General features: G+C 42.7%; 1 protein-coding gene across 1 annotated transcript; it reads right to left on the bottom strand.

Moving 5' to 3' along the window:
* Positions 1-141: 141 nt before the first annotated feature.
* Positions 142-20,470, bottom strand: cul1b (cullin 1b). The gene is made up of 22 exons (XM_080855696.1): positions 20,389-20,470; positions 17,070-17,441; positions 14,597-14,774; positions 14,135-14,302; positions 12,618-12,668; positions 12,378-12,468; positions 11,998-12,161; positions 11,293-11,455; positions 10,914-11,044; positions 9,896-10,003; positions 9,610-9,716; positions 6,941-6,989; positions 6,676-6,807; positions 6,297-6,414; positions 5,672-5,748; positions 5,396-5,527; positions 5,037-5,129; positions 4,615-4,662; positions 4,400-4,482; positions 4,077-4,182; positions 1,151-1,264; positions 142-912 (listed from the first exon to the last, which is right to left on the bottom strand). Exons 2-22 carry the CDS (start codon positions 17,207-17,209, stop codon positions 832-834), a joined length of 2,334 nt encoding a protein of 777 aa, XP_080711822.1. The 5' UTR covers positions 17,210-17,441; positions 20,389-20,470; the 3' UTR covers positions 142-831.
* Positions 20,471-20,984: the final 514 nt, after the last annotated feature.

The following is a 20,984-nucleotide window of genomic DNA, read 5'->3' as shown; positions in this document are numbered from 1 at the left end:
GAGTATTGGTGATAAGTGACTCATAACAAACTTGGAATTAAATGTGTTCCACTGAAGACAGCCGTATGGGGATAAAAGACCACATTTAAATGGTCTTAAATGTACTTGACATTGTTATTAAACCAGAATTACAACTGAAACTACAGAAAGGTTTTCTTTATTATTTAACACATTAAAAAAATGAACCACACTATACAAATGGGGTTTCCTTGGAGTAGGTAACAAAGTCGGGTTACGGTTTCTAACGGCCTACATCGGACTCAAAAGTGCTGCAAAACTGTCAATTCACAATGTTTTATTTTCACCATTCCATCCCTCATGTCCCCTCCTGCAGCCGTAGCAGCCATCTGTCAGAGAAGAGTCGGCGGCTGCCACCCATCTTTTCAAATCCGTCAGTTCTCGCTCTTTTCTGTTTTTTCTTTCTTAAATTTCCTTTCACTGATAGGCAGTAGCATGCAACCCAGCAGCTGGGCTTTAGACTGTAAAGGTGAAGGGGGGGCTTTAAGGGGGTCCATGTACATATGTACAGATGATCGCTGTGTTTGTGGTAGTCCTGAGCAGTTCGTGTGGAGGGTTGGGGGAGAGGGTTGTAGGGGGGTTAGACTGGCAGCATCTACCCCCGGCCCCAAACCTCTTTACCTTAAAGGGAGGTCCAGCTTTGCTGCTGCATGGACGTCAACAGCAGCAGTAAGGATTTGAAGCGCAAACCCTCCGTAGATAAAGATCCCTCCCTGTGCGCACATTCCTTGCAACATCGAACAAAAAAGTTGCCAGGAATGAATTTTCCTGACTTGAAAACTATAATAACTGAAGAAGAAAAAATTAAAACATTTAAGCCAAGTAACTGTAGGTATCCTTCTCCCCATCAACGCGCTCCAGGTACTCCTTCTCTATTAAGATATCGATGCATTTCTGAAAGGGGAAATCAGAAACAAGTATACATTACTGCTCTGCAAATTTAGAGTCGTCACAGAACAGTTTCAATATGAGTGTTCAAAATGGAGCCAGATCTGTTGGCCCCCAATAAAATTATCCAAATGTATAGCTATGTCATTACCAAAGTGTGGAGTGGGCAAATTTCTCCCTCTCTCAAAAGATTTTCAGAGCAGGCTCTTGTACAGTGTGACTTGGTTGTGTAACAGTGGCTTACTTTGATGACAGGAACACGAGGCTTGAAGCGAGAGGACAGTTGATTCAGCACCTCTGCCAGGAGCTGCTGATGCTTGAGAAGCTTTCTCATCTTCATGATTCTGACGATAGCAGCCTACACACACAAATGCAAATTGTCATGCCTCTGACAAAAAGGTGATTTAGAAATAGATGGCACTTCTCAGAAATGACTAATAGGAGTAGTTTTGGAGGTGAATTACGTTAAAATGAATGAGACAAAAAAAGGGGGGGGGGGATCTGAAACTAAAAGAAAACTGCCGGGTCTGAGATGAGCACAACAGCGACGGCGCTACACCGGGGCTAAGGGGTGCTATAGCCCCGGCAAAAAAATGTGTAGCCCCAGTTAAGCCCCTCTAGCATTTAAGCACTGTTTTGCAAATGTCGAGGATGATTTGTGAAATGTACCAAAGCGACTGAGAAAAACTGTAAAGGTTCATACGTATGCATTCTGTTCCAATACAATCCACGCTTGCGTGTTTGTACTGCGCCTGTTTCCCGTTTACCCTGTGCTGTGTGTGTGTGTGAGAGAGAGGGGACAACTGGGACAAGAGGGGGGAGTAGGCCGTAAGGTGAACACTGTTTTCGTTTCAACCCGTTCCACTGTCTGGCATCTACACAATCATTGGGCCTCATTTATAAAACGTTGCGTAGAAACCATCCTACATTTTGTCTAAGACATTTCCTGAAATGAGCGTAAGTGAGATCCACAGTAAACAGACGTACACACAAAAAACACGTGTACGCCAATCCTTCGGTTATAAATCACAAATGGTCGTGAAATTGTGCGCAACTGAATCTCCGCCCTCAAAACGCCCCTATTTAATCTAATCAGCATATTATCAATGCACAAACAGAGCGCATCCTCAATGCACAAACTCTCTGTGACAGTGGCAAGCAAGAAAGAAACATGTAAACAGAAGAATTAAAGTGAGGCTGACATCGACGTTCTGCTGATGGAACAGCAGATGCGGGCCAAAACATCGTTAGAAAAGCCTGTCTGGTGGCGTAATGGCAAAAGCAAAGTATTTGACATGTAGAAGGCACGTCTCCGAAGCACCAGCGGCCGCAACTGTCGCACTGCTGCTCCAGCATCGGAGTCTCGCTGGCTATCGCCACCTTCCCTTAGGCATGCCTTTGCTGTGCTCCACTACCAACCGCGCACGGGCATGTGCTGTATTAAAGTGGTCTTCCTAGGCTGTTTGAGTGTGCGCAATCTGGATGAAAATACATTGGGAACCCTGTTTTACGCAGGAAATCCTCTTACACATTTTGCTTTTCCTGGGCACTGTATGGAAATCTAATACATTACGGGCATATAAAGTGATAATACTGCGAAGAACATCGGGCAAAATTCTGCTAAATGAATTCCAATTTCTCATCGGAACGTTCCTGTAGCCAGGAATCCAAGAACAGACAAAACCTGAACGTGTATGGCCTGGTTGCATCTGGTGCGCCTCTGTAGACGAGAGGCTATTTGGGCACAACGCTCTCGACAAGCTGTAGGCCTACCTGCTTATCAGCCATACATCATCCTGTGTCAAAAAGTGTGCGCGATCACGAAAAAACCCTTTCTCTCCTTATTGCGCAGTTGGCAATATCCTCTAACAACGCCAATGCAGCTATATCTCCTAATGAAAACTAAGCCACTATTAGACTTTCTATAGGCTATAGATTGAGCGAAATGTTTTACACTTGTGAAATAAAAACGGAATACCTATTAGACGTGAATCTCATTCATGTGTGAATTGTTCTAATAGTTTAATTGATTTTATTGAGCGAAACATAAGCCCTAATGGTGACGGTGGTGCACGATGATGATAATGAAACTGCGTGTCGGCGCTTTGAGTTCTAAATTCCTGCAGTACTCCAGTATTGCCACAAGGAAATGTACTTACACGAACTAAAACCAGACGTAGAGATACGTCCTTTTCTACGTCTAAGACGGTTTTTATAAATCTGTACTTAGACGTGGATTTGATCGCACGCACAGTCTAAGATCAATTCTGTGCGTAAGTACGTTTTATAAATGAGGCCCTTTAGCTCATAAAAAAGAACGAGTCCTGCTAACCTACCAAAAAAAAGTTTGTCGCTGAAATTCCAGTCGATTGTCGATATGTCTTTGTTTAACTAGAGTCTTCAGAGCGTAATAAGATTTTGCCCGGGAGCCGTGCCATTCTGGATGTCCAAAAGATCCAAAAGATCATGGACTAATTTGCACTTAACCACAGCAATAGACGCATCGTCCTACTGTAAAACAACTCTGGTGAGTTTTTTTTTTTTTTTTTTAAATCATTCAAACAAGCTGTTCGTACTTCTCGTTGCGGCTGCACTTTGTAGCCTATGTTATGAGTTTTACTATTAATGTAATGTAAGTTATGATGTTGTGATCCGAGACAATATTGTCAATGCATAGTTGTTTGTTTTCATTTATTATGCATATGGAATAAATACTTGTTGCATTTTGGATGTATTGTCTGGTTATGGGCAGGCGCATGGTCGCTGTATGAATGTCACCTTTGCACGCACGTGAAACATTTCCGCCATTGCCGCTTGTATTACATTCTCGTGCTGTGTATCATAGCTGCTTTTATTGAGAAAAAAAAACAAGAACCTCTTTATAAAGTAAGTGACGTCATGAAAATAAATTATTTTCTTAGCTACCCCACGTATCGGTCAAGCCCCCCCTTAGCACCGGGAGAGAAAAAAAATCCTGCCGCCGTGCATGGAGCACAATGAACTACACACTGAAGGCACACAGTATACCTCAACACCCATAGACATAGACTACATCCAAGAATAGAACCAGCGTCCATATTAGTCATTAAGTCTATTCATGAATGCATTTTATGAGTAGTGAGTACTACCTTTAGTTACTGGTGACTTGAGATCTTGGTGTATTTATTTACCTGTATGAGGAGTTTGCGGTCCTCCTCTATGTTCTTGTGGGTGGTCTCTTGTTCCTGCTTCTGCTCGGTCTTCATGGGCACGTTGATATTCACACGCAACTTCTTGCTACAGACACACAGATCAACCGGTCAGCTTTGAGTGCGTCATTGGAGAAGAAACTACACTAACAGAATGCAACACAAACCAATGGAAGAACTAGGTGTGTCTTCAAGATTTCACCTTTCAATGTAATTTAAAATAAAAGTATATATAAAAAGATTCCTTGAAAATTACTATTAAAATTAAAATGACTTTTTACTATGTTCTGCAAATGAACACTTACTTCTTGTATCCCAAGAACAGTTTAATCACAGTGTCAGGTTTGAAGTCCGCTTCATCCACATTGGCATTCTCATCATCTAGGACCTGGAAAGGCAAACAAAATGGTTCCACCAAGTAAGAACAGACCCAAAAAGCCAAAAAGAACTCAAGAACCCTCTAGTGGACAAAATCCACACAGCAAGCAGTGAGAACCAAACCAAAGACACTCACACTCACCAGCAATTTGGACTTCAGAAGGATTTGCAAAACTTGCACCAAAATGTCCTGTGAAGTGAAAGAACACAAAAGAGCTGTGATTCTGGCGTCACGGTTACCATTTCCTCTCATTCACCGGGCTGGTACAGGGCAACTATTAGTTATCAGCAGAGACATGGTGAACTTATCATACAAGGGCTTAATGTTTACAAAGCCTCTATAGTGTTAATACCTTTCATTGCATTAAAATCCTTATTTACATTTAATGGTAAGAATTGTGAATATTCTATAAGCAATGTTCACGTCAACTGAGACTGTGTGTGTGTGTGTGTGTGTGTGTGTGTGGGGAGGGAGTGAAAATGATGCGATGTAGGTTGAAATGTGCAACCTATGTACAAGTGGCCGGTGAGGACATGTATTCTCACAGCCTGAGAAGTACTGACCGTTTTGATCTGTGTGCTGTCGGTGAGCTGCTGCACTGTGTAGATGTCCTCTGTGTTGAACTGCAGGAGGATGGCCATTTGGAATGTGGAGGCCTGGAGGGGTGAGAGGAGCACAGTCAAGGACGAGCGACATCAGACCGGGCGTGGGGCTACAAGCAATCAACCTGAATACACCATGACTGGTGGCTGATAGCATGCCATTTACACTAATGCCTTGTGCTTTTAACTGTCCATCTTTAGAACTGCCACTTAAGCACAACTATGTAGTTTGTACTAACTGAGAAAAAGAAATGCAATGACCAGCAATCCAACATGAGAAGGGATGCAACTAGAAGGTTAAACTGGAGACGCAGGCTCACCTGCAGGGTGTATCTGTTCTTGAAGCAGTTGGTGACCAGCTCTCCTTTAGACAGGTGGTAGAGCCAGGTGAGCTTGCGGCCGCTGTGTCTGCTGGCGTAGAAGGCTGTGAATCTTTGGTAACTTCGTTCCAGCTACAAGTGAAATAAAAAAAAAAGCAAAAAAACCTGTTACAATCAAACTGAAGAAGAAGAGAGTGGAGATGTGTGTGAAATGCTGTGGTACACCATGGCGGTTGTGGAGAAACGGTCAGTTAAGCGGTTGACGTTTGAGCTCACCTCAGACGGTAGAGCAAAAGTGCAGGACTGCTGGAAGGGCCAGGAACCGGAGCTCAACACCTGGATGCTGAAGTCCACTGCAAGACAACAAAGAGTCTCATCATGACCAAGACCAGGGTTCACTCACAGGACGGAGAAAATACCCTTCACTTCTACAGGTTATGCACAGGAGCACTGTTCTAGAACAGGGGGGGTTCACAATACAGTGTTTAGTGGCCAACCTGTATAAGTTAACTCTGAGTGGTAAACTTCCTCATAGAAGAGCCCTATAGCTTCGTTCTCATAGCACAACAAAACCATAGAGCTCTTTTCTTTAGGAGGTTTACAACTTCGTAGTTAACTTACCCAAGTTTGTCACTAAACTTTAAACACCTGCCCGGTTTATAAGCATCCTCAAGAAACTGCTAAGCCTGGTATAACTGTTTTGGATTTTCAAAATGGGTAGGACTATGTTTTAAGATTTCTTGTATTTTTCAGTGGTTGACATTTTACAGTGTGCAAGACTCAGCAAGGCTAATTTCTGTCATGAAATTGGTGTGTTTAAATATCAGCCATGCTGACAGCACCAGAAGGTTTACTTGAGGGACGTGTTTTGTCCGGCGTTTGTCATGACTGCGGTACTCACAGTCTAGCGGCTCAGAGTTTGATAGATGCTTCTTAAACTGTTCATTGAGGTCTTTGCTGACTCCGATGTCCTGGAACATACGCTGCAGTTTGGAGGTATACTCAAAACCACATGCTTGCTGAAAGCAGACAGAGGGAAGGTGAAGTAAGTATCTGAGAAAGTAAGTGGTGTAATCGTAACAAGAACAAACATAAGAAACGGATGATGCACAAGGACGCAACAATAAAACAGCATGGCAACAGTAGCCAATCCAGTAAGACAGTGTAAAATAACTGACCAATGGCATTATTGCAATAACAAACACATTTATCAGGATCAGTAGTTAGAGTAAATGCCACGCAGTATTGTTCCTAATCCTTCATTCTTCTAGACGACGCACCTTCAGTTTGGAGATCATGCTGGCCTCTGCGTCGTCACTCGCACTATTCTGGTGAACCAGTCGCTTGGCCAACATCTTAGCGTAGAACTTCTGGAACACGTCTTTGTCCTCTATGTACTTGAACACCACCATCTGTAAGCAAGGGGGTGGGAGGGTGGGTGTTATTTAGTGGAAATGACTGTGAATAGACACATCTGATTAGTCTCAAGGTTGGTTAGATGTAATGCATAGTTAGATGTCCATGACCAGGGCAGTCCTCACTCACCACTTGGTTTAACGTGTCCTCCAGTTCAGCCTCCTCGGGATTCTTGGAGCTGTAGGAGTCAAAGTCATTTCCTGTTAATACCAATCTATTCCAGTCACCATACTATTAAAGAAAGACCTCTTGGTCACAAAACCAATCATGCAATAGTTACGCTCCATTTATTCTAGTTCTACCTCCCCGATCTGTTGCATATTTTCATCTGCGGATTCAACTAGTTGACAAAACTCTGTCCTGAGCTTGCTGACTGCATACTGCAGATGCAGAGCTCTTACACAAAGAGCTGCTAGTGAGGCTCTTTTGCTGCAAAAGCACAGCTCATCATAACCTTAATGCGTAGTGACAGTACAGAATCTCCATTCAGGGAGTAATTCAGTCAAGGTCAGAGTTGAATCTCTAAACCTGGAGGCTAGCCAGGGTAAATCAGATCTCAACAGCAAATCATGGCATCCACCTTATCCTGTACTTCCCCCTTCCCCTCTTGCGCTGCAGTGGTGGATGGATGAGCTCTACACAGCGCTTCTCACAGCCTCTGATCTAACGGTCACGCTGCCTTATGGTAGATGACTCACATTACATTAGAGCTCTAATTAAACTGCAGGACAGGCGGAAGGAAGACCCCAGGAGGAGGAGGAGGAGGAGGAGGAGGACTGGAAGACCTTTATCCTACATCTAAAGCAGCATACTGCAGCTGGACGTCATACAGAAGTACAGAGATAGAGAACAGGCTCAGAATGTGTGAAGTACGGTTAAAGATCCACGCCAGCCACATTTCCTGTGGTACGTCTGGTCTTAGTGTAGACACTCTGACTCTACTACTAGAACACTGCATACATGTGTGCGTATGTGTGTGTGTGTGTAAAGTAGAGTCGATCATACTAAGAGAGTTGATAAATGAGGATATGATACTGAAACCTTCACAAATTACATTTTGGGAGGAAGTTATGCAACGTTGCAAAATCAACATGAGATAAAAATCCACTCTTCACATGACAAAATCTGTTGAGTGCTATGTGCAAGCTTTGTGGAACACTTAAAAATCAACACCACCATTTTGACTGGAGTGAACCCTTTGAGAGGTCAGTTGAGATTTATGGGCGTGCTGAAAATTACACATGCTAATTAACATGCTAGGGTTAATTACAGGACTTGCAGAATCACTATCCGGACATCCCAGTTTACCTGTCAGGCTACCAAAATGTAACACCCTGCCCAACGGTCTGTCAGAAATCATCCCTTAAGTGAAATTAAATTCCCTCTTTTGAAAAGTATGCATCAATCGGAAAGGTAGGCCAACTAGTCAGGTTGTATTTGAGGCCAGTGTCCTAACCAGCATTCCACGCAAAGTGCACCGGAAAAGCTGAGATGTTTAGCGCAAAGAACGGACATACGAGTAGCTCTTATAACATAGCATTCATACCACAACATGAATTCAGATTTAATTAAAGTGTAATCACATCTTTATCTTTTGTTTACTTTGATGCAAATACATGCCCCATAGGATTACATTTTTTGCGGTTACTGGTTATAGTGTTCTAACCCAATACTAGATTAATTTGACCGTTAATGTCTAGTTAAAATTTGGACCAAAAAAGATGGGAAAATGGGTCCAAGTTTAGAGAATCCCAAAGTTTTAGGTACATTGTGTAGTTTTAGTAACATCTATTACTAAAAATGGAATATAGTATTCATAATTATGTTTTCATTAATGAATAATTACTGTACCTATGAATCGTTAGCTTAGAATGAGCCCTTCACATCTACATAGGGAGCGGGTCCTTTTCCACCGAGTCCACCATGTTGCATTGCCATGTTTATACAGTGGCCCAGAACAGACAAACCAAACTGGCTCAACAGACAAACCAAACTGGCTCGAAACAGGGCGTTTTGCATCGTTATGGCATTTAATGGACACAGTAGGTAATGACAAACACTTGAAAAGTGTAGAGTAATCAATTAATCAACCTCACCACTATATTCATCAACCTCACCACTAATTGCCATTAAGAAACTACACACTGTACTTTTAAGCGCAACAGTTGTACTACAGCAATGATGCGAAGAAGACTCAATGAAACAGATACTAATTACCTTATTATAGCTTACAACCGTGGATGTCTTTCAGACTTTTGCTGATTCAATTCTTGTCAAATTGTGTTGTTGTCTTTCAGATTTTAAGTTAATAATTTTTTTTATCAACCTGTGTATCTTTTACAATTTCAAAAATGTGGTGAAATATTTTACTAAACATATCATTATACTTCAGGTGATTTATTTAATATCAAATTGATGTTTGTTTATGGATTTCTTGAATATATCTACCTTTTTTGGGGGGGGCTAGCCTAATTGATTTCGGGCAACAAAAATCGGAAGAATACCTGACGGAAGGCCTGCCAGGGATTTAGAAATGTATCAGGTCTCTATCTATGCTTGTAGAGGATATTGTGTGGCTTTAAACAGAGGCCTCAGGTCCACCCTCTGTCTGTATTTGTTGTGAATGTTTGTGTTCACACAGCAGCACCTTCAGAATGTTTTCTCATCATAGGATGTGATTTAACTGTTCGGGGCGGATAGCGAGCATCAAGTATTCCCTTGTCAATCTCCCATATTTCCCATATCCCCATTTAGGGTGAGGAGCCGTGTCAGGTGCTTTTAATGTGCTGACAACCAACCTCTTCTTGAGCAGAGAGTCACAGTATCTGGCCAGTAGCTCAGGGGATTTACTGGAGGACTGTGCCATCCTGGTAACAGCATTGTTATTAATGAACCTCCCACACGCCTGTAGGGTAGAGGGAGGGAGGGAGGGAGAGAGAGAAAGAGAGAGAGAGAGAAAGAGAGAGAGAAAGAAAAGCGAGAGAGAGAGAGAAAGAGAGAGAGATGACAGAAAGAGGTTACAGCACTAACATAGATGCATATGGTTAATGGAACAGAAAGCAGAGATGAAGAACACCATCTAACCTTGTCCAGTGCCGCCACAAACCCTGCATCGTTGTTGAAAGCTGACATGACCAGGGCGTTGTACTTCTTGTGCACATCTAGTATTGTTTGCACATACATTTTGGGGTCCTGTGTGAAGAAAAAGCATAAGCTTTAACACATCTCATTTGCAGAGCAGCTGTTTTGTGCATTCAATTATATACCTCTGCTATAAAACAAAACTAACAAAAACCCCAGTTAAGAAGTGAAATCAACATATAACTGCGTATGTTACTAAATCTTCAAGGCTTCTGTGACCAAAAAAACCCATCTTATTTCATGGTTGCATTAGTCAGGTATATAACAGGCATCACACATTGAATACAAGCCACTGTGCAATCCTCCTAAAACTCAACAGCTGAGGTTCTGAACTGTAGCAGTCCCCCATACTTGTAGCATAAACCCAGACTGAACCTCATCCCAGGGCTGGCTTTCTTCTCTGGGTCCCAGAGGAGCCAGTGCTTCGGACTGATCTCTATAATTACATCAGCTGGATCACAGAATTGTAATCAAGGCGTCTTCCTGTTGTCACTTTGAGCTCCAACGCCATGTTTCTACATAACAACACAGCTGGTGTGGACCTTCAGTGCACACTCATCTGTAGTCCTTCACTGCTTATACTGCTGGTTCAAAGGGCTAACATGGCCCAGCCATGCAGGTCAAGGCAACTGTAGCTTCATAACGTCAGTAAACACATTTTGTACCACCCCGCTTAACACATGTAGTTTCTCATGACATAAATAAGGAAGAGTGGCAAATAATTACACAAAGTTTGTTGCATACATATTATGTTGGGAACAGTACAACAAGCTATGGCTCATCCGATGCTACAGGAAAACCTCAACAAAGTCCTCAAAGTCTACAAAACTGCACATTCTATCTTACAATATGCACTCAATGCGAGCCCACTGAATATTCCCTTCCTCGGGAAAGAATAACCGCAACGATCCTTGAGCACGTCATGGACAATGGTTTCAGCTCTTAAGTCACTGCCACTCACGTTGAGAGCCGCGTCCCCACACTTCTCTATGGCAGCGAGGCCCTGGTTGTGGATGTGCGTTTCCAGAAGCTTCTTCAGCTCACCCAAGCCATCCGTGATGCGAGAGACAAGGTTGTACATGCGGCCAAGATCTAAAGGAGGGGAAATATGAAAACCATATCTTACAGTCTGGACACACGGATGTAAGCTTCACAACATTATGGAGAAAGGAGAACACTCTACATCAGAATGATAACTGATTATCATAAATAACTATAAATAATAAATAGTAAAAGATAATACATTCTGATGTGCTCTGCTGCTTTCAAAAAAGATGAAAGACATGGAATTTGGAAGCATGTGGAATTGTGAGCCTATAAGATAAATTCTCCTCCCTAACCTTCATTCTTGTCTGCATCCAGAAGGTTCTGGAACTCTGTGTGGAAGATCTCCAGGTGTTTCTCGATGAGCACCTGCTCACACTTGCGTGCCAGTTCGTCCTGTGTGCTCTCGTGGAGGTAGACCTGCACACGCCGCTGCTCATCCAGCAGCCTTGTCTCCGCCTGCGCACACAAACACAAACACACAAACACACTTCAATTCAACACTTTTGTAATGTTGTAATATCGGAGTAATAATCTCTTCCAGTAAATAAAATACACTCCTTAAATTTCATTTTTAAATATCAACTTTCGTTATGGTTATTGCACACCACCTCAGAATTGATACGCAAGAGACACATGAAACTGGTGCATACTCTGGTCAGATGTTGTTTACTACATCAGTGGACTCAGTTTAAGTGAATGGACTCAGTGATGTGATTTGTAAGTCAGTGTTGTGTCATGTCATGCTTTCGTCATAAGCAATAAAGTCCTGTGTATCCATGCATTGTCTACTACAGTTTTTGTAAGAATTCAACAAAACAAAACAAATCTGAGATTATTTTTGATTTCTTTCACATTGTTCATTATTTCATGCTAAATGAGAGTTGACGTAACAGAACTGGATAATGTTCAACACTCCTGTCCTGCAGACAACAAAAATGTAAGGGCCTCACTGAGAACATGGGGCCATTACAGTCACTCATCGCCACCATTACACTAACCTTTTTCATGTATTCGGTGACGGGGTTTTGTTGCAGGAACTCTGTGCTTTCCCTTGTGTAGAAGCGCTCCGTGTCTGCCAGGAACTGGCTCTCAAAGTACTCTTTGTACACGGACAATGTGGGGCCCTTCGCAAAGGCATCGTCTTCATTCAGGCCCAGCTCGACTGGAAGAGAGGAACCACACTGTTACATGACAGTTCAGCTGGCACAGATCCCACCACGCTTTGTGCTGGTGAAGGAGGTACGCCCAGCTTTGGGAAACAACAGCAATTACAGCTGATTCAGTCCTCGTTGAGCCCCCCCACCCCCCTCTCCTAAATGAATGCAATGACAGAAAAGCTCAACAGCGCTCTGAAAGGGCAGAGGTCAAGTGCTCGTACCATAGGACTGGACGACTCCACTGATGAGTCGAGTATTGATGGTCTCGCCATTGCGCTCTTTCTCAATGAGTTTCAGCACGGCATTGGTCACCTGAGAAAGAAATCCAAAACCCCTTAGATTGAAGCTCTACTTCTAGACTCTCTGGAGTTTTAATGAAATTCATGCATATGCTAAGTAGATACAATACATCAATAATATTACACAGGGCATCTACATTTATTTTTAATGTGAAAACCCACCTGCTTGTTTAAGGGTCTAAATAAACAATCTCTCCACGTCACCAAGGCAAGCTAAGAGAAAGAGAAAATGGTTACTTAAGAAAAGCAACCCTATAAACAGCACTCTATACATTTCTTTAAGTGATTTTTTCTAACTTGGGCAGGCCTCTGAGATGAACACCATGCCTGGCTCAAGCAGATTTTACAGCACCCAAGAATAGGGTTGGGTACCGAGAACCGGTACCAATACGGCACCGGTTCCATACAACCGATACCTACCCGGACCGAAATGCAACGCAGATTTCGGTGCTTCCTTTCGGTGCTTGAGCAGATCATTTTTTTTTATTAATTTTTTTTTTATTAAAATTTTTATAATTTAACAAAACTAGCGATAGCTAACGAGAAGTAACGTTAGTGGCGTAGATCTTTCTGAGTACGATCTGTATACTTTTTTGTGTTGATAACAGATTTCGTGGGGCACATATAAAACTGCTCCATCTCCCAATATAGACTCTCGCCTGTGTCGCTCACGATGAATTCCGTATGGGACTAGTGGAAACGGGATTTGTGTTGAGGAGTTGCCATGGTAATGGGTTGACTTGCGTGTGGTTCCGGTTTCAAGATAAGTGTGGTTGTTCTAAGCAGAAGTTGGATACGCTTTATTAAAGAGAGCTACCGTCTCATCCAAAGATATTCCTTCTCAATGTGAGTTCTTAAGAGAGCACTAACTTGGACGCTACAATAACATTGCAACAGTCTGACAGCGAAGAGCAGGCAGCCTTGCACAGAGCAAGCACAAACAGAGCTAGCCATCAATATAACGGAGAAAATGTCGAAAGGTAAACGATCAAAAGTGTGGCTGTATTTCGCACAAAAAGATTCAAACAACGCGACGTGCAGCATATGCAACAACAAAATTGCGTGTAAATGGGGGAGAGAACTCAAGAGGCCCTGAAGCTAAACTTTTAAAGGGGCAGTACACATTCACGAAACCAGTGGGTTTAAATAAATGCAAACTAATTAATATTTGTTTTACTCTGAAGGCAAACATGCTCATATTTCTGCAAAAGTATTACTGAAGTGTGAAGTGTGTGTACAGAGTTTGTTATGTATTTATTTATATTTATTTAAGTATACTGTAAACAGTTGTTATAAGTTAATATATTGTTCATAGTTTGAAGTTAAAAGGTTTGAAGCCAAGTGTTTTGTATTTATTTTTATTTATAGTATACCTTAAACAGTTAATATATTGTTAAATTTGAAGAAAACTATTTGCCTTGGCAATAAATAAGCCTAATGTCTTTAATTAATTAAAAAAAAAAGTATCGGTTCTGGCACCGTTTAGGCACCGGTATCGTTTTAAAAGTATCGGTTATGTACCGGTATCGGAAAAAACCCAAACGATACCCATCCCTACCCAAGAAGGGATTTTATCCAGCAGAAAATTCAAAGCAAATCAATAAGTAAGTAGTAAGACAAGTAATAAGAAAACTGAACAGAATAAAAGCTCCAGTCTGAAGCCCTGATGTCTGACTTACTGAGTAGATCTCGTAGATGCCTTTCCGGCCCTCGTCGCACTCGCGGCGCACCCAGTGTCTGTTGAGGTAGGCGCAGATGCCGTTCAGCACTTTACTGGAGAAGCGGTAGTCCTCCCACTGCTGCGTGTAGAACTTCAGCACGCTCTCGTCCATCAGGTCTTCCCCATTCTGCGGGAACAGGGGGCAGGAGTTGAGGGGGAGGGTGAGGAGACCGTGTTCGGTACAGGACATTTTAAAGAGGCTCAAGGAGACCCTCAGACAACAGCCTTTCATCTAAACAGCAGTACTTCTGCAAATTCTCACAAAATCTATAATTATATAAATATATGATAAAGCGGGGACAATTCATAATAAAGCTTAAAAACCATAATAAAAATATTTGCAAAATTTGCCTTTTGACAAAAGCTGAAGCAAAACATTTGTGTAATGATTTGATGTAAGGCAAAGAGCAGAAAAGGGCACCTTGAGTAGGTCTGTCAGGTATGTCTTCAGGAATTCCTTCAGTCGTTTATAGAGCTCCAGCCCCACAAACTGGGCTCCCCCTGGAGTGGGGGTCTTCTTGGAGGGCTTGGAGGCTGGGGCACCGGCCCCGCGGGCCTGATTGGACTGGTGCACGCTTGTGCAGTAATTATAAACATGTCTGATCGGGGTCGTTAAGGTGAATGTGAATGGTTATGGGGAACAAAACAGAAATAACTTCCTGACATCCTACCGAATAAACTAAAATGTGCACTTCCACAAGTCTAGCCGTACCCATGTTATTGTGACGGTCAACAATTCCATTGTGCAACAATTTCATCCCAATCCAAATCCAAATTCTTCCTCTGGCCCTGCAAAGTAAGCTCTAACAGCTCGTCTAAATGCTTTTTTTTTTTACGGACAACACTTGCGTGAGTGATCAGCCGGGGCCAACTAAATTGTTGCTGTTTGGCCTGACTGAGTCCAAGAGATACGATGGCATCCTTCCAGGGTGGACTGGCCTCTGTCCAGAGCTGCAATGCCAGGTTCCCTCCTCACGTACGTGCCCCATGCTACCTACTGATCCACTGCCCAGGGCACTGCGGTGCCATCATTCACCCTCAGAAAAACTACCTTCAGGACCTCAAGGGACATATGGACATGCCCTATAGACTGTGTTGCATACATAAAGATGGATCATCAGTGCTTATTTATCATTGCTTTGCACTGTAAGACAAGACTTGCTTATTTGGATGCTTACAAAGTGTTCACTTCAGCTATAGGATAGTGTTGTTTAAGAACTAGTCACTGCAGTGTGAGATTCCCTTTCTGACTTGCACAACCAACAATTCCCGGAAAAGCTTTCTGCGGCTGTTTTTCTTGGTGTCTTGTATCGTTGCTGTATCTGGTAAAGGCCTGTGATGATGATGCAGTCAAGCTGAAATTTCAATCACACTGCCCAAGCCCACAAGAAAAGTGAACCAGCACAAAGAAAGGCCCTCCCGGATAACTAGAGTGAGGATCATTTCTGTGCTCAAGAGCTGCACTGCTGAGTAGATCTGTGCTTGTGTGTCCCTGAGACCTGTCCTCTCTCTATCTCTCCATCTCTCGGTTTTCCTGTTTCTCTCTCTCTCTCTCTCTCTCTCTCTCTCTCTCTCTCTCTTTCTCTCTCTCTCTCGCTCTGTGTTCACTCCCCAAAAGTCTTTAATTACGCCCTCAGACTGATGTCGAATGAGTGGGTGAAATCCAAGCCTGCTGCTGTGGGAGGGGAAGGAAGTGCTGGAGAGCCCTTTGTGATAGATATACCTCTCTTTTGTGCCAGAGAGAGGGCAGCTCTGACACAGCCAGAGAGGCCTGCGCAAAATGCTCTAGTCTACTTCAGTCGAGTTTCTGACTGAATCTCTACTATTTACTGACCCTAACAGGAACAACAGACTTACCGGAAATTACATTTCATCAATTGTAGAAATGGACTGCAATGTTCTAAAACAAATTACAAGCATTTACAAATAATGTAGACAGTTGACCATTTAAATAGATTTCTTGCAGTACGTCCCTCAAGCTGCACGGTGGTAAATAAATATACAGTGTCAATAGAAGGTAAACAGGGTTGCTCCATCTTAACTGCTATTTATGACCCGGCTGTCAGTCGTCCCACACATGGGCAATGGAGGAAATACAGGCATGTGCTTGGCTTTCTGTCACAACTGTCTGACAGCTAACCTTTACTGTCTGATTGAATCAGCTCTCTCTCTCCCCCTCTCTCTACATCCATCTCTTTCTCTTCCTTGTTCTCTCTTCCTCCCTTTCTCTTTCTATCTCTCACTCTCCCCCTCTCTCTTTCTTTCTCTCACCCACCCTCCCTCCCCCTCTCTCTCTCTTTCTTTCTTTCTTTCTTTCTTTCTTTCTCTCTCTCTCTCCCTCCTCTCCCTCTTCCTTTTGCTAGCTCATCCTCTCTCTCTCTCTCTCTCTCTCTCTCTCTCTCTCTCTGAGGGCGTGGGTGGCAGAATGCTGATGCTGGGGTCTGTGCTGAGCTCGTCTCACACTGAACGCACACTGCAGTGCCTGGGAGAAAGGGTCTCTCTTCATAACCCTGGGGAACACCCATTTTCTGCTGCACCAAATGGTCTGTTGTGAGGGTTTTTGGCCAGATCCTGACACATGGGATTCAGTCTGATGAAAGCCAACTGCATTACGCATAGACTCACTAAATTTGGCGTCAACTGGGCCAGATCTAAACAGACAACAAATCTTCAGCATACAGAATAGGGTGGAAACTACTTGACATTGTCTGTAGTGCAATACAAAACTGCTTGCTACCAGCACTCTCCTGCTTTGCCTGTTGATGTGTCAAAACTCTCAACTTCAACAGGACAAACATGGGTTAATAAAAAAACGAATTATTGTGATAATAATTCACCCCATTCCGGACCCTCCTCACCCAAAGAGGAACTGACGATGCGTCCCGTTAGGATACGTGTAGAGTTCCATGTAGCGCGACTTGGCCATGCTCTGCCGCGAGTACACCTGCTGGATGCCGGCCCGCAGGTCATCCCAGATCTGGTCCAGCCCAATCTGTTTCAGCCCGTGGGGGTTCTGGTTCCTGTTGGACGACATGGTCCGTCTCGCTAGCACGCTGACCTCCTCCTCCCGTTTCTGTCCCTGTTTCTGTCGGCTCCTCGGACAAAGACGGCGTTTCAGGCGCTCTCCCCCATCCGGCTCATGTTTTCCAGGGAACCTCTGAAGAGAATCAAAATGTCCTGCCGTGTTCTTCCAATGACGGTCAAATCAGTGACGCAGGTAAATGAAAGACTTTTGAGTGCTTGCAGTGCCTGTTTCACCAGGTAATCTGTAAAACAGAAAAACACAGACATCAAAAAGCTATTTCTGAAAATGGCAGGAAAAACAAGGTCAATATTGAGTGCCATATCTTAACTTCGGGCATGGACAGAGGTTACAGAATATATTGATCAAACCTAATGATCTAACACACATGACTAACTGTTTGAGGCCATCTCCCACTCGCCTGCTGGGCATGTCTCAAAACAAATAATAACCAGCCTCTTCTTCATTCAGCTTTCTCTAGGGCTGAAAGAGGGCACAAGCTGAAGCTCATGGTTCATGACAGGCTCAGATTTATATTTAGATCCCCACAATTTCAGGCTGTCAAAATCAAGTCTGACAAAAGTGAACGAGACTTGACCTTCATTGTTTTCATGTCACAATGTTTTTGTTGTTGTTGTTGTCCATGACGAGGCTCCACGTCTCAAATACACCAAGTGCAGTGAGAGGTTGCGATACATGATCACATGACTAGTGGGATTGGGTTTTGCGATGGTTATTTATAGAAAGCCCTACACCGGTCCTCATCAAGTTTCCCAAATGTAATTAACACTTAAGACAAACAGTGAGGAAGAATGCCTGTTAATGCCATCATGACATTCACAGTTTCTTTTCCATCTTGACATTTGGGTGGACTGCTTTGGTTAAATTAAATGTCACTGAATAATTAAGAGCAAAATAGAATTTCCACAAAATGCATCCTTCATCACTACAGTACCATGCTAACAACGACTGTATCGCAACCATCACAGGTGACGCAGTGCTCAAAGAAGACAACAAACAAACAGAAAGAAGCTAATGCAACCTGGTCAATCACCTAAGCCGACTGTGACACAGTTTAATGGTGACCTGTGGCCTGTTTACCCAGGAGCTTTAGCCACAGGATACTGACTTTTAATCTCAACACCAGTGATGTGTAGCTTGCGTCTGAGGGTGTGTGTGAGACAGATGGGGCAGGACTGGATCTTGCAATCAGCCTTTGACCTGGAGGTCTAATTCCACAGTGTCCTCACCTCTGCCCAGTGTCAGCGGTACAGTAATGCAGTCAGTCTGCTAGACCTACTATGAATGCGGTGCTGCTTAAATTGTGTAATGTGGCCTACTGTACCTCCATAAGTAGGCTACAGGGGAAAATTATTAATATTCAGGTTGATGTGCTTCTGCTATATTGACGATGGTTCTAATAATGACATCGTCATTATTGATTAAAAGATCGGACTCTACTAAAATCTTAAAGGGAAATGTTTTTTGAATGATTCATTGCAAATAGTCTAGATTGAATCTGATTAGCCACACACAGTCTTGGCTAGACTCTGCGACCTAAAAGCCCAGATAACTCAGTGACATGTAGAGTAGTAGGTTCGTGAACATGGTGTTTGATTGAATTTTGTTGAATTGCAGCTCCAGAAGTATTTTACATGACTGTATAATATGCATAACATGCTTACTCTTGACCTCAGAATAGGTGAAAGTGATCTTTTTATAATATCCTGGGCTTTACCTAGTCAGCCATCTGTCTCCTAGTTTGCGGTCAGTGGTATCCAAAACACATCAGGGGACATTATCAACAAAAGATTAAGGGTGGTTCTATCAAAGGAGAGGGTGAGCCACAATAACACAAAAAACCCAGCACGCATTAACAGCGGTAACCATGGTTTTAATCTGATGTTTAATGCTACAAATCCAGTTGTTATGGCCTGAGTTACCTTTCTGACCATTACACCTGATGAGAAGTGTCATGATGATAGTAAAGTTAAATAAAACATCTATATGTCTATCGTGTGGGCAAGATATAATCATGCCTATAGGTTCCTGGCAAAAGACAAAGTTTAGGGTATATGATCGGGAAGCAGATTGTCTTAACGGAAGTTAACTATACACATAAAGCTGCCAACATATTGTTCATGTCCAGATCTATCCCATCACTTTATCGTTGTCTCTACGTCATCAGAAAAGGGGTGCCCCTTGAAGAAATGTCTCATGTATTACTATCCAGGGCATAAATTACTGTCCAAAAGAAGGATAATAGTAGTATTGTGTGCTGGCAACAACCTAAGGTCATGGATGGGATGGATTTTTGCATACACCATCAGTCATTCCTAGCTAAGGTGGCTGCACAACCTTCATAGGGAACTAACTATTGTCCTGTTCAACAGAAACAGAGCTAGGAACTGAGCTATGTCGTGGCTACGAGTCTGTTTAGTCGTGACTATTGTTTGTTTACATTTATCAACCAAACATTCTCACTAGATAACCTAGTTATCGCTTGCTAAATATGCTAGCTATCGTACCTAGATGACTGACCATGTTTACTGTGGCCTGACAGGTAACGTTATAGTCAGAGCAATTGACGGTGAAGGAATATTTTCCTACTGCCAACATGCCGTTTGTGTTGGGAATATAAAAGGTACCTTCACGCACTAATACATAATAACAGTATTTGTCTTTATTACAGGCATCGTGGTCCATACCTACCAGATTTATGAATTATTAGAGCTGGCGTAAACCTGCCTGTCCAAGACGTACCGTAGCTAGCTAACCTTTTTAGCTACTTAGCTAGCTAAGCTAGATGTTTGAGCTAGAAAGCTAAATTCGCTAGCAACTAAGCTAATACTGACAATGTCCTAGTTACGTAGCTTGCGAACGTAGCGATAGTGTAATTCCTTTACACAAGTCATAGGACAATGAAAACGTATTACCAACATTTCTATTAACACAAATAGATTGAAATTAGCGGTATTTTCACATTTAAACTAGCAAGGAAGCTAGGTAGCTCTCGTGCTAGCTTGCTTCACTGATGCAAAATGGCCCCCTATTCAATGAGTCAGGATTATTCACCTCAAAATGCTTGATAGATTACCCCTTTGACGCAAACGTGTATGTTTATGTCAGACAGTACAATTAAACAACTTAGGAAATTAAAATATGTTAACAATCATAAAATGTCCTCTTACCATTCTTGTGATGTTTGTCTTGCCTGTTCACGCAGTTCAGACCGTACACATCCTAGTGATAGCAAGAGTGTGCCCTCTCCCTCTGTGTTTAGTTTGGGAATCACACTCCTCATGCAACCCCTCTGTCGTCACCTGCTGGAACGTTTTTCGCGGTGCGTATGTTGAAATTTCATAATACAGCACCTAGGCCTGACACACATAAACGTAACGTTCATGCAGAATTTACTTTTAATGCTGTTGTAGCGAATTTACAACTGTTTCCAAAAACAGTTGTAACAGTTGAGTCAGAAGTCCGGAGTCCGATAAACTGAAGTTTTATTCAATCCTGCAGACAGATCATCCAAATATGAGAGTGGGGGTCCCCGGGCAAACTCTGAATCTAAGACCCAATGCATTGTCTTTTATACTCATAATTCGTCAGTTTATGCATCATGGTCATCACCTTATCTAAAAATGACCCAAGGATAAAATGTGTGAAAGTATAAGGGAATATTCCCTTATACTTTCACACATTTTATCCTCATTATTAGCCACTCAGAATATTCTCGCTCACCGGTTGCGAGGAGACTTTTGCTTTTGGCGAAGAAAGATCTCCT

This window comes from Sprattus sprattus (genome assembly GCF_963457725.1).
Source record: "Sprattus sprattus genome assembly, chromosome: 17".
In the NCBI taxonomy this organism is placed as follows: domain Eukaryota; kingdom Metazoa; phylum Chordata; class Actinopteri; order Clupeiformes; family Clupeidae; genus Sprattus; species Sprattus sprattus.
This window is presented reverse-complemented; position numbering and strand designations above follow the sequence as displayed.